A 12,782-nucleotide genomic window follows, 5' to 3' on the forward strand; every position below is an offset into this window, starting at 1 on the left:
TGGACCGAAGGCTAATGATTTTCACGGCATCAAGCTTTCCAAGTGTATTGGATGGAATGGAGCCAATTAGTCCGATTCCAGGGAGCCGGACATTAACAACTCGAGTTCCATTTTGATTGCAAGTGATGCCTATCCAAGATGTACAGATTGAGGTGGATGGATCCCACATCAGGTTTCGACGGTGCGGCACGGCATTGGCAAAATCGAGAAGGGCTTGCTTATCGGAATTAAGGTCGGAAATAGCAAGAGGTAAAAGAATAGCTATGACAAAAAGGAAAGAAGCCACTGAAGCAGAATCAAACTTCATGGAGAGTGGTTTTCTGTAAAGAATGAGACATAGACAATTGAATTTAGTCTTCATATTTTCCTGGTTTAGAAACATGAACATAAATCAAAGTTAGGATCCATTAGAATGAAGAAATGAAGATTAAAAAAAGAAAATTCATTTCCAAGGTCAACAGCATTAAACCAATACGTCTCAGATCTAAACAATTAAATCTGCTAAAATATATTATAAGCATATTGTAAAGATTTAAGCACATTTCACTCTAGCATCATCTTAATTGAGTTAGAACAGAACAAAAAGCTAAGTAACTTGAAGCATGTTATTTATAGGAGTCACAAACAATCCTTGTTAATAGTATGTTAGAAGAAAAAAAAGCATCAGCATGAAAAGAATAACAAGTTTTATGAAGTGGAAAAAAATTGCATCACTAGAGATGGAAACATATTGAATGATAACTATACCAAAAAGACTACTCAATAAAGTTAAAACAGCTACTTTAAGCATGTCTATTACCTAAATCATAGGTACAACAAGGCAATTACAAAGAGTAATTAGAGGAGAAAATGATGATTGTTAAAAACTTAGACAAGAAAGGAAAGGAACAATGCTTGCCTTAAAAAGATACTGCTAAAAAGGTTAAGCTAGAAAGAGAATCAAGTTTTTGTTGATTCATGAACAGCAAAAAGAATTTAAAGATTCTGGCAGGGAAAGTTAGAGAGAAATCAAGGGAAGGATAACAATTCACTATAAAATTAATTCCTAGGATTAGGTAGTTTTAGCATTGTGATAACTTCATAAACTATTTGATAATAAAAACCAACATTTCTACAGGTTATTCACAGAAACAGATAATTTTGTCTAACCAAACATCAACCAACACAAAAGAGGAACAACCTGAATTTCTACATTGAACTTGTTGCACAAATAAAGAACCAAAATTTTCGTCAAATTTGCTACCCCATTTAATGAATTAGGAAGGAAATTACAAGATGAAAAACAATGAAAGTAGTTCAACAACTAATAAAGGGGAAAAAAAAACACACTTTTTTCCACAAGTACATTCAGATCCTAAAATAAACAAAACCCAAAATTTCCTAAACACAACAATTTAGCATCAGAAAGAATCCCAAAAATGCTTTGAAGAAAATTCCATTCCTCAATGTTAAAAAAACATTCTTTAAACAAAACTCAAACAACCCAGATCTGCATGTGGAATTAAAAGAGAGGGAGAGAAAGAATTCACCTGAAAGAAAACATGGGAGAACACAAAAAAATCAAGTCTTTACATTCAGAATATTCAGAGCTGAAAAACAAGATAAAGTAAAGTAGCTTTTTTTTTTTTTTGAAGCAGAAAATTGAAGTTGGTGAGAGTGGTTCAGCTTCAAATTTTCATGCAATAGTTAAAGCATTCAAAAACTGAAAATGGGTTACATTGGGAAGAAGCATTGCATTAGTAACAACCCAAAAAGCAAGGAACTTTGCATAAAATTCAGAAGCATTTCAAGTTACACAGAATAATAGTAGCAGCTAGAATAACAACTGAAGAAAGAGAAAGAAAAAAACAATTTTTTTATAATTAAAAAATAACCAGATTCAAGAAAGTGACTTCATTTTTTGTTAGATAAAATATAAAAATAAATAAAATTAAAAAGTGAGGAGAAAAGTGCAATGCAGAATGGACACTGACCTCAATTCAACTTCCTTCTCTTTCTTGACCTCCCATGGACTCCACACAGAAAGAGAAAGGTTGAGACTTTTTTTTTAGTTTCCTTATTTATTTATTTATCTGTTTATTTATATATTGTTTTATTAATTTATTATTTAATTTTGGTAACTGAATGAGTGACACTTGAGACTTTATTGGATGTGAGATGTGAAAGAAGTCAGAGGACAGAGTATTTAAAATCATTATCTATGATCACTCTTTATAAAGGTTTTACCATGAACAAGGTCTTCTGTGAAAAAATAATAATAATAATAATATATGAGTTTGGATTTGAATTCAAAAATTTTCACTACTTAAATTTAATCATTAGATTATTTTTAAAAAAAACATATGATATAAATAATCTATTTTACTGTTTTCTCTTTATTTTTCTTATTTGATGTGTTTATTTCTTTATTTTTTCTAATAAAAACTATTTTATTTAGATGTTTAAATTTACTAAACCACCCATATTCAAGTTCTGACTTATGTAAGTTGGTTTATTAATTCAATTTTTTATTACTTCTTTATATGATAAATTTTGTAAATATTTATTTAGTAACATATTTTGTGAAATATATTAAAATTTTATTTAAAATAAATTTAGCTGAATTGAAAACTGATAATTATAACAGTGATGTAAATAACCATGTAGTCCCTATGTTTAGTTGTATTTTCAGTGAAATATTGCTGAACTAATTGTATCTTCTCATTTTTGAACAATTTGTACTTGTGGATTTATTTTGTTAACTGAAACATTTATTTACTTTTTGTAAAAAAAATATCAATATTAGTTAACAAAACCAATAAACTTAGTCATTTTTATTTTGAAGCATTCTCCTTAGTCTTTCTTGTTTGATTTAATCTCCATAATATTTAATATGTTAAATTAAACAAAAAAAATAATAATAAAGTTGAAGTAAAATGCAATTCACATATTACAATGAGAACTAAAATCCAAATGTTCTTATTTTTTTATAAGAACAATGATAAATTTGTTATGTTGGGTGTATAATAAAAAATAAATACATTGACTAACATTTTTTTTGGGTATAGAATAACAAATTATTTAAGCCTTAAAATAATTTCTTATGCATTTTTGTACTGGCTGCCCTTTGAATTAGATTAAGATCCCGTTTTGGACGATTTTTCGTTTTGAAATTTTAAAAAATGAAAATTATTTTTCAATTTTGAGTTAGTTTTTAAACTTTAGTTTTGATGATAAAATTATTTTTTTATTAATAATTGTTTTTTATTAAATTTATTATAATTTTGAATTATTTTATTGATTTATTTTTGAATAGAGATAATTAATTTATATTTTTATTAAAAAGCAATCAAAATTCAAAACTTAGTTTTCTCATGATAATTAAAAAACAAGTAATGGAATTTAGAGGAAAAGCATCTTTAACTTTTCTTTTATTTTCTTCGTCAATGTCTGTTCCTTTTCATATTAATAAATATAAATGACTTTTAAACGGTACCTCGAGGCTGTGACTTCATTTATTAGACCAAATTCTTTTTAAGAAGTGAAAAATATTATATTAACACAACCTATTTTTAATACAAGGTATGTTAAGAAATAAAATAAAATAAAATAAAAAGTATCTATAAAAATCACCACAACAAAAACATACTAATATTACCGAATTAATCGTCATCTTTTTGAAAATGACGTTACTTCTGCGTCATGCATTTATAGTTCTGGACCATTTGATATTTAATTAATAATTGATATTATTTGTAGTTAATGAATTATTTATTAATCATATAATTTGAATTGTCATATATCAAATTAACGGCTGAGATTAATTATTGTGTGTAACTATTATATATTCCAGTTGATAATTTATGTTCGATTTTTTTATAAGATATTCCAACAAAATTTATGCAAATTAAGAAAAGTATTTATAACAATAAATTTATCCAAAAATGTGTTACTTTTATATATTTATCATTATAATTGTTGATATCATAAGATATAAAAAATTATATTTTTGAATAATAAATTAAATAGGTTCATTTTTGTGAAAAAAAACATTGATGCAAGTTAAATTTTAAAAATGATCTTATATTAAATTACACATAAAGTAAAATAAGGTCTTATAATTAGAACCCGATGAAGTTATTAGGTAATCTAAAATTAGAAGTTTTGTGTTAAAAAAAAAAAAACAATATTCAAACTTCAAAGGAATTAAATACATAATTTACAAGACAACATTTTTGTATTTAATTTTTTTTTATTTAATTTTGTTCTTTATATGATTTCTTAACATGTACCTTTAAAACATTCACAATGATAAATTCTCTATTTGGATCCATAAGTGGATCTCATTGTTACACATAACTCATTTATATTTTATAAGGTTAAATAATTTGTTAGTTTTTATAATATTTTGAAATTTTATTTTGTCATTGTAAAAAAAATTATATTTTTTAGTTCTTACAAATTACAAAATTATTCTACAAACTGTTTTAGTCTTTGGTGAAATGAAATATCTTTCAACTTTTAAATTTTTTAATAATATTTCATAAGAATTTTTAGAACATTATTAAAAGTTTATCAACACAAATTTATAATTTTTTAATTTGAGGTGAATTAAATATAACTTTTTACATATTATTTAATATAAAAGTCCTTAAAAATATGTCTCTAAAAATTAAATTTTAAGCTCATTTTTATGAAAGAATTTTTCATAGTGTTGTAAACTTATTTAACCTTATGATTTAATATTATTACTTACATTTAAATATATAACTGTGTCCTATTATTACATATTATTTATTTATAATTTTTTAATATTAATATCTAATAAGTACTATATCTTTTGCCAAATTAGTATCACTCACTCCTCTAACCCATCACCTCAATATAATTTATTAAATAAATTTCACTAATAACTCTATATGACTGTATCTCAACAACTCTAATTTATTTAAAAATAATATTCTAAATTCACAAAATACGAGGGGAGATAAAATACTTATACAACGACTCCTTTTAATAGCTATTCATTTTTAATATCTCTAATGAGAGTACCTAATAGGTGATGCTTCTTATTATGTAAAGAGTATCTCATTAGAGATACTTGTAATATTTTTTTTTAGTAATTGTCAAAAAAAATAATTAAATAAACTGTTAAACAGATTTTTAAAAATTTCATATCTGTGTTTTAAAATTGAGTTTGTGACAAATAATCAGTATAAATAGTTTTAAAATAGACCGGACTCAATCCTTAAAAAGTCTATTGAAAGTGTTCCCCCCCCCCACCCCCACTTGTTTACTAGTATGGCTTTCAATTTTATAATAAGATCTGCTACATAAATAAATTAAAAAATATAATTAATATCTTTATTTATAAAGAAATTAAGTGGTTTTCCAATATATATAATTTGTTCTCGATCAAGTATACATTTATAAATAAAAAACATAGTTTCTCTAGCCACAATTATAAAAAGGTATATATATATATATATATATATATATATATATATATATATATATATATAAAATAAGTAACTTTACTTTTGTTGTTGAAAAATTAAATTCATTTTTTGTTATTGTTAATTAAGGGATGATTTTCAAATATACTACGATGAAAATAGAAAATGTTGAGATATTAAGAATCCGATAAAATGAATACATATTTAAGAAAATAAAAACAAAAATTATTTTCACAAAATAAACGAGACCTAAATACATATATGAAAAAAAATACATTTTAAGTAAAAAAAATTATTTAAATATTAAATATATCTTAAATACACCTTATAAAATGACAAGTAAAATAAAAATACTTTACTAAAATCACATTTAATTTAAAATAGAAATGATAAGTTGTCTTTCAATGTCAAAGATGATTGGTTCAATTGGTAAGGTTGATTGCATGGTTTCAAACCCATTTTTAAGACATATAATACCTTTAAAATTTTGAAAAAAATATCATACACTGGAATTGAACCACAACCTCGCACCATTAACAAAATTTTATCTCAAAATAAAAATATATATATAAAAATTTGCATAAGCTTTGAAGTAAGTATTATAATAACTTCAATGACACATCAATTGAGTTATAGCCTTTAGTTTGTCTTGATATTGTTCAAGTGTTTTAGGTGTTTTGTTTTAGTTCTTTTTTTTTATTTCGTTGTATCTTTTTCTCATTCATTAACACTTATTGTACCGTAAAGTATTAAAGTATTGATACATTTTTAGCATTTATTTTAAAAATAATAACTTTAATATATAGTTTAATGTAGTGGATACTTACAAACTTTGAATTTGTAGATTTTAAGTTTGAATTCTTCTATACCGTTTAATGATTGGAGGGGAGACAAAATTTCATTTATTTCTCTTCAATTTTGGTCCTCAAATAGAAATTTGATTTAAAACGTCATGAAATTTCATTTTTTAAAGTCGTACTACATTATTTATAATCATAGATTTCAGGTACAATTGTTGTATCACGAGATATTGAGTCATAGTGTGACTTAAATAAATGAAAATAAAAATTTATCAAATTTTGGACTAAAATTCTTTTTAGAGACTAAAATTGGAGAAAAACAAAATGAAAGATTACTTTTACGATTCAATTAAAATAGTGGTACCAAAACCTAATTCTAAAAACCAATGTACATACTAATTTGCAAAAGAATGTATTATTTACCTTTGAAAAGAGTTGACGGTGTAATATTAGGTATGTAAGTGAAGCACAAGCAGAATATTGATGACGATGTTGATGACTGAGCACGACAAGCAAATCCATATCCAACTACTCTTTCCAACCACTTCTCCATTTTATTTAGTATAAAAAAGACTTCTCCAACAAATTCCAACTAAGAGATAGATACAAAAAATGTACACAAATGGGGGCTATAAAAACCTCAACTATACTATAGACTATTGAAATTCTAATACAAGACAAACAATGCAAGGATTGGCTTACCATTTTAGTAATATATTGCTATTGCAATTGCAATGATACTATATTCATCTCCCTATCATTTGAAAATTTTATATTGTCTTTCAATTAAATAATAACACCTATGTTAATTAAATTAAGTAACATCAAAAAGTTATTATAAATTTATTTGCATTTTTTACAAAAAGAAATTAATAATAATAATAATAATAATAATAATAATAGTAATCAATATATATATAGTAATTTTAAAATTTATATCTAAGGATATTTTTTCAAAGAAACTTTATATTTAAAAACATATAGGTAATAATGTGATAAACTAAGTAAAAAAGTATTCCTAACCTAAATAACTCATTGTGACTTTTCAAATAGTCACAATTTTTTAAGACCGTTTAATTAAAATCAATCGATTCAAATCATAAATATAAATTTTAAAAATATAATTAAAATATGTATTATAGTTTAGATAAATCGACTTAAATAACACTTCACACAAATTCTAATTCTAATTTTTCATAGAAAAGAAAAGTTAAAGACAAAAATACATGTGTAATTAAAAAAAAAAAAACTAAAATTGAAGTTGAATGGTAATTAAGGAAGTTAGGAACATACAAAAATTCTATCTAATTAAGATATTTGAATGGCAAGCAACATTAATGACGATAGAAGATGCACTACTGCAACCATAAAATTATGGTAATTTAATTTCAAAATTTCAATGAAGTGAAGTATGGAACTAGGTCACTAAAAAAGAAATCTATTGAATGTGAAACTTCAACTCTCAATATCATGATGTCTCAACTTTTAGCCAAAAAGTACATTATTACAATTGTAGCACCTAGCATGTGTGTTAAAATGTATCCACTAGTTTTGTGACCCAATATGCTTCATAATAGAATACAATTCAAAAGTCCAACCATAAAAAAGAATAGAATTCAAATGTGAGGAAATTTTGAAACTTTTGGTAATTAACATACAATTTATAGATCCTATAATGTTTATCAGATCATAGCTGCCTATAAATTTTAAACGTAACAATATAGAAGGGACCACATATTTAATTATACCAAATTTATTATCAATTATAGAAAAACATTTTTTGTATAAAAATTTGATATGTATAAAATCTTGGAATTTTCGTCTAAGTCTTGTAAGTGTTAATTGCCATTTATGGAGTATTTCTTTTCAGTTTGATTTTCTTTTCCACTTTGCATCTCACTTCCAAACATTCATATCTTTGTTTATTTTCAAAACGAAACTTCATTTTGACTTTTTTTCCTTCACGAAATTGTTGGTTGATAAAAATTAAATTTCGCAAAATATTGTAAAATGACTGTTACTTTAATTAATAATAATTTGAAATTTTTTGAATTTTTTAATAAAATAGATTTATATGTCATTAATTGTTACGATGAATTTTTTAGTAAGATATATTGATGACAATTATAAATTTTTGGTGAGATGATAAAATTAAAGATTTATATTCACTTTGAGTATAAAATTTGTTTACAATTATACTGCACCATTTTTTCTCTCTTAAAATATACCATAAAACTTAAAAATAAGAATTCACTCTATTATTTTTTTTATGGCCATTCAATTCATTTTTAATAATTAAATTAATGTTATAATCATTAGTGCAAACACCATTTTTAATATTACAATTACCAATAAAATTCATCTAGTATGATAAGTTCAATCTTTGGCCGATACGAAAGAACATCCGTATAGAAAAATTCAACCCTTAAATATGTTAATAAAAAAAATAATTAACATAATTAAAAATTCACAAAAGATTTTATAAAAATGAACAAAAGAATTCTTAAAAGAATCTTAAATTAAAAGACCGAGATAATATTAAAAGAATATTAGAAGTTGAGTATTTAATTTCTTAAATGTCTAAATTATATATGATTTTAATACAAAATTTCTATGTTTTTATTACAAAATATAAGCTCATTTCAGGTCGGCAGAGAAGTAGAATTTTTGTTGCACTCAAATTAAGATGATAGCTGAATAACAATAATAATAAATACTTTTAAAACATATTCCTTCGTTATTTAATTAGTTTATAGAATGTATAGGATGCAGAATAGCTAGTATAGTTTATTCTGACAAAAGCATTTCAAGTAATTAAGGTACATGGTTGTGATTATGACTATTAATTAATTAATTACATGCTAGTTGGCTAAACAGAGGGTTCCATTTCTTTTAATTAGGAAAAAAATGTTGAGTCAAACAAACTCAGAGTTTAATACACCTAACACCACATGGAGGAGATTCCAATTGAGATCAAGTAATTACTTATGCAGAAGCAAGTCAATTCACTATTTTTTTTTTTCTTTATAAATACCCTATAAATTAAATGGATAATAATTATACCAAAGTTTTTTAAAAATTAATTCTAACAAGAGGTTTTGAACAATGAATTTACAATGGCTACACTTAAGTTATTTGAGGGGTTCAATTGCATAGTTTATTTTTTCTCTAATTCAATCTTGGTCTATCCAAGAAGTTGTGTATCCCTTTGTTTGTCAGATTACATTCCCTTTATATGCAAGCAAATGTTTTTAGAATCATATGAACCATTCACTAATCACTTTCTATACCGTTAATAAATCAATCACTAGTAAGTAAACAACAACATTAATTAATTATAAGATTAATAATCAACTCTCACACATGAAGATAAAATATTAGCAATAAAAAATTAATAAAGGACCAACCCAGATCTCAATAATAATTGGAAAAGTAAAAGGGGTCCCTAGTACCATAGGAACAATTAAATGTTGTAATGTTTGGTGACCAATTGTTCCCAATACAGCAACGCTTGAATTTACTCTGACGAACCAGCTCATGATTTATTTTATTTTATTTTATTTTCCAAACAAGGGGTCCAAACAACTGTATTATTTTTTTTAACAAAGAATTAGAGTGTTAAGGATGATAAATATTATGATAAAAAGATAAATTAATTATCTCGACTAAAGAATAAACCAGTACTAACGATAATATAAAGTACTACAAAACTTAATATATTGTTAAAAAAAATTAATTTATGTAATTTAATAGACACAATCATTTATTTTAAGGACAAAGGTAATAATACACTTGATGCTTTAGGTTTGTTTGGGGAGGAAGGAGAGGGTGAAGTCCCTACTTTGTTTTTTCAGCAGTTGTTGGGACCAACCTTGAAAGTGCACATAAGCCTTCAGCAACACGGCCTAATAAATTATGACTGTTCCAAATTTGATTGGTCATTATTCTCATCATGTTGTGTTAATTATCTATTTTTAATGTTTAGATAAAATATGTAAAAAAATTATCAAATTAAAACTTCCAAACAATATTGTTAATCTTATTTTTAATTATCGAATTATGTTTTTTTACTATCGAATTTTAAAATCTAAAAAAAAAATATCGATAATTAGAGAAACATCGACCTTGTGTTTATTACGTCCAAGAAAGTTCGCGTGAGGCCCAGCTCATTGTATTCATGGACCCCAAGGATGTCTTTCAAAATCAGAAAATTGGATTTTGTATTCTATATTTAGACTTATAGGTCCACATTTATAATTTTTGTCTACAATCTTTCACAAATATCCTCATGGTCCATACTAAAAGTAGAAAATATTTGGACAATTCATTATTCTAATTTTTTGGTATAAAAATTAGTATTTGAATTTTTTATAGTTAATTTTATTAAAAAAAATTATTTTTAAAATTTTTATTTATAAAACAACAATCGAAATTTTTTAGTATGAAAAATAACCACCGAAAAAATTTAAAAAAAACAAATTTTATTTCTGAAAAAAAGTTTTAATTTTTTTGCATATCCGAAATTTCAAAAACAAAAAATTTAATAGACAAAAGTTTTTTTTTAATAATTTGTCTATAAAAAATTTCAAAAACAATTATTTTGCCTACCAATAATTTCGAAAACTAAAAATAAAAATATTTCAATTTTTTTTTTGTGTACCGAAAATTTTTAAAACAGTTTTATTGCCTATCAGAAATTTTGAAAATGAAAAATTTAGTAGACAAAAATATTTCTCAATTTTTTTTTTTACTTTTTGAAAACAGCTTTTTTGTCTACCAAAAATTTAGAAAACTACAAAATTTGGAAGGTAATAAAGGGATTCAAATTTTTTCAGTATGATAAAATAAAAATGATATGATCAAAATTGGATTTTTTTTAAAAGTGTTGGAGTAGAAGTCAAAGTGAGGTGTATCATATATAATTTGCTCCAAATCAAAATACTTTTTTTGGAATGTATAATGAAAAAAATTAGTTTCAAACAAGATCTTGGCAGCGCATAAGACCAAAAATTAAAGAGATGACAGTATCGTTGAGCATAATGTGGACTTGTTTTTAGTTTATATATTGATTTTTTAAGTTTTCCTGCCTTACGTTGGTCAACATAAATTTGTTCTTCAATATTACCATTTCAATTATCGCACTTAAGTTAGTAAAAAATAATATTATCGCACTTAAATTTGAAATTTAGGCCACTAAATAAGATTGAAGATGACATGGTAACAAGAACTTGTAATCATAATCAAATTTAAGAAAAAAAATATCTACACGCAACATATCCTTTAGACAAATTTCTCAGTGCTGAGTGGGCTTAATAGTTATGGTTTGCTCTACTTTACTTTAAATTTAGTATGAATAAACATGCAAGTTAAAAAGTTAGTGTCAAACTAGTGCTTTTAATTGAATATTAAAAGTAAAAAATAGAAAATATATAAAAACAATTTCGTTATTCACCTTGAGTCACCGACGACACTTCTTAAGTACTTGTACAGCTAGAGATAATGAAAAAAGTACTTTAACAACTTCGAGTTCCTTTTTGTTTTTGGCTGCATAGTTCAAGTTCCTTTAGAAATGTCGTTGCAAAATTTTACATTTCTCCAATCTAACAACTAATGACAATTATCCCTTTCGTTCATTAAAAAACAACTATCTTTCGTATATCAGTTGAACGAAAATAAAAATGTGATTGCAAAAAAATTTCATCTTCATTTTTTTTAAACAATATCGATATAACAATTTACCAAAACAATAAGCGGTGAAAACTATTGCAGTCAAAACAATTGAATGTCAGGTCAGTTCCAGAACCAAGAAAAATTAAAACTTGTTTGACTCACATCTCAAAAATTATTTTAGTATTTTAAAATTTAAAAACTAAAAAACTTGTTTGAATTATTTGTTTTTAAAAACTGTTTTATAAAATTATTTTTAATATTATACTTTTTAAAACTTAAAAAGCAAATCAGATAAATTGTATCTTACTTTTCTTTTTTAGTTTTTTTAACTCTCTAGTCAAAAACTATTTTAAAAATTAGAGTTGTCAAACAGATTTTTTTATTTATTTTCTTTTTAAAAACAGTTTTCTAAAAATAATTTTCAAAAACTAAAAAATAAAACAATCAATCAAGCCCTTAGTCAGGGATGTTTATTTTAAATTGTCCAGACTTGGTTTTCCAGAGGCTATTAGTTCACTAAATAGTCAAACATTGAGTAAAAAAGTATTAATCAAACATGCATGTACTAAATATTAAGCTGACACAATCAATCTAATCGGTAAGTTACATAATAATCTCCATTACACAATGAGATGAAAAGTGTGCAAGAAGCAGAAACATTTTATCATTTTTCTTGAACATTGATATCCCAAGATTACTCTAGAAATGTACCCTTTTACTATATTCTGCACCGTGCACATACACAAACAAATCAGAAAAACCATTCACTTGTAAAATTCAAAGTCCGTATCAGGCTTCTTCACATTTGTCCTGTAACCCTTCTCGAAGTCCTTCGGCAGTATGACATATCTATTCTTACGAACAGCATGCATTCCTG

General features: G+C 24.6%; 2 protein-coding genes across 3 annotated transcripts in view; both read right to left on the bottom strand.

Moving 5' to 3' along the window:
- The window catches only part of LOC101511342 (probable inactive receptor kinase At5g58300), a 4,612-nt gene extending 2,492 nt beyond the window's left edge, over positions 1–2,120 (bottom strand). Inside the window, exons 1-2 of the mRNA XM_073369040.1 lie at positions 1,974–2,120; positions 3–367 (exon numbers count right to left, since the gene is read on the bottom strand). Of these exons, the coding sequence (XP_073225141.1) occupies positions 3–361 (359 nt within the window). The 5' untranslated portion in view covers positions 362–367; positions 1,974–2,120. The remainder of the gene's footprint in view (positions 1–2; positions 368–1,973) is intronic.
- Positions 2,121–12,436: 10,316 nt separating this feature from the next.
- Positions 12,437–12,782, bottom strand: part of LOC101511669 (26S proteasome regulatory subunit 6B homolog) — a 5,220-nt gene continuing 4,874 nt past the window's right edge. Inside the window, exon 6 of one of the 2 annotated variants that reach the window (XM_004500332.3) lies at positions 12,437–12,782. This exon is cut by the window's right edge and continues 61 nt beyond it. In XM_004500332.3, coding sequence (XP_004500389.1) covers positions 12,670–12,782 — 113 coding nt within the window. In that variant the 3' untranslated portion in view covers positions 12,437–12,669. The other variant, XM_073369011.1, reaches the window with a different exon arrangement.

The sequence above is a fragment of the Cicer arietinum genome, chromosome 5 (assembly GCF_000331145.2).
Source record: "Cicer arietinum cultivar CDC Frontier isolate Library 1 chromosome 5, Cicar.CDCFrontier_v2.0, whole genome shotgun sequence".
In the NCBI taxonomy this organism is placed as follows: domain Eukaryota; kingdom Viridiplantae; phylum Streptophyta; class Magnoliopsida; order Fabales; family Fabaceae; genus Cicer; species Cicer arietinum.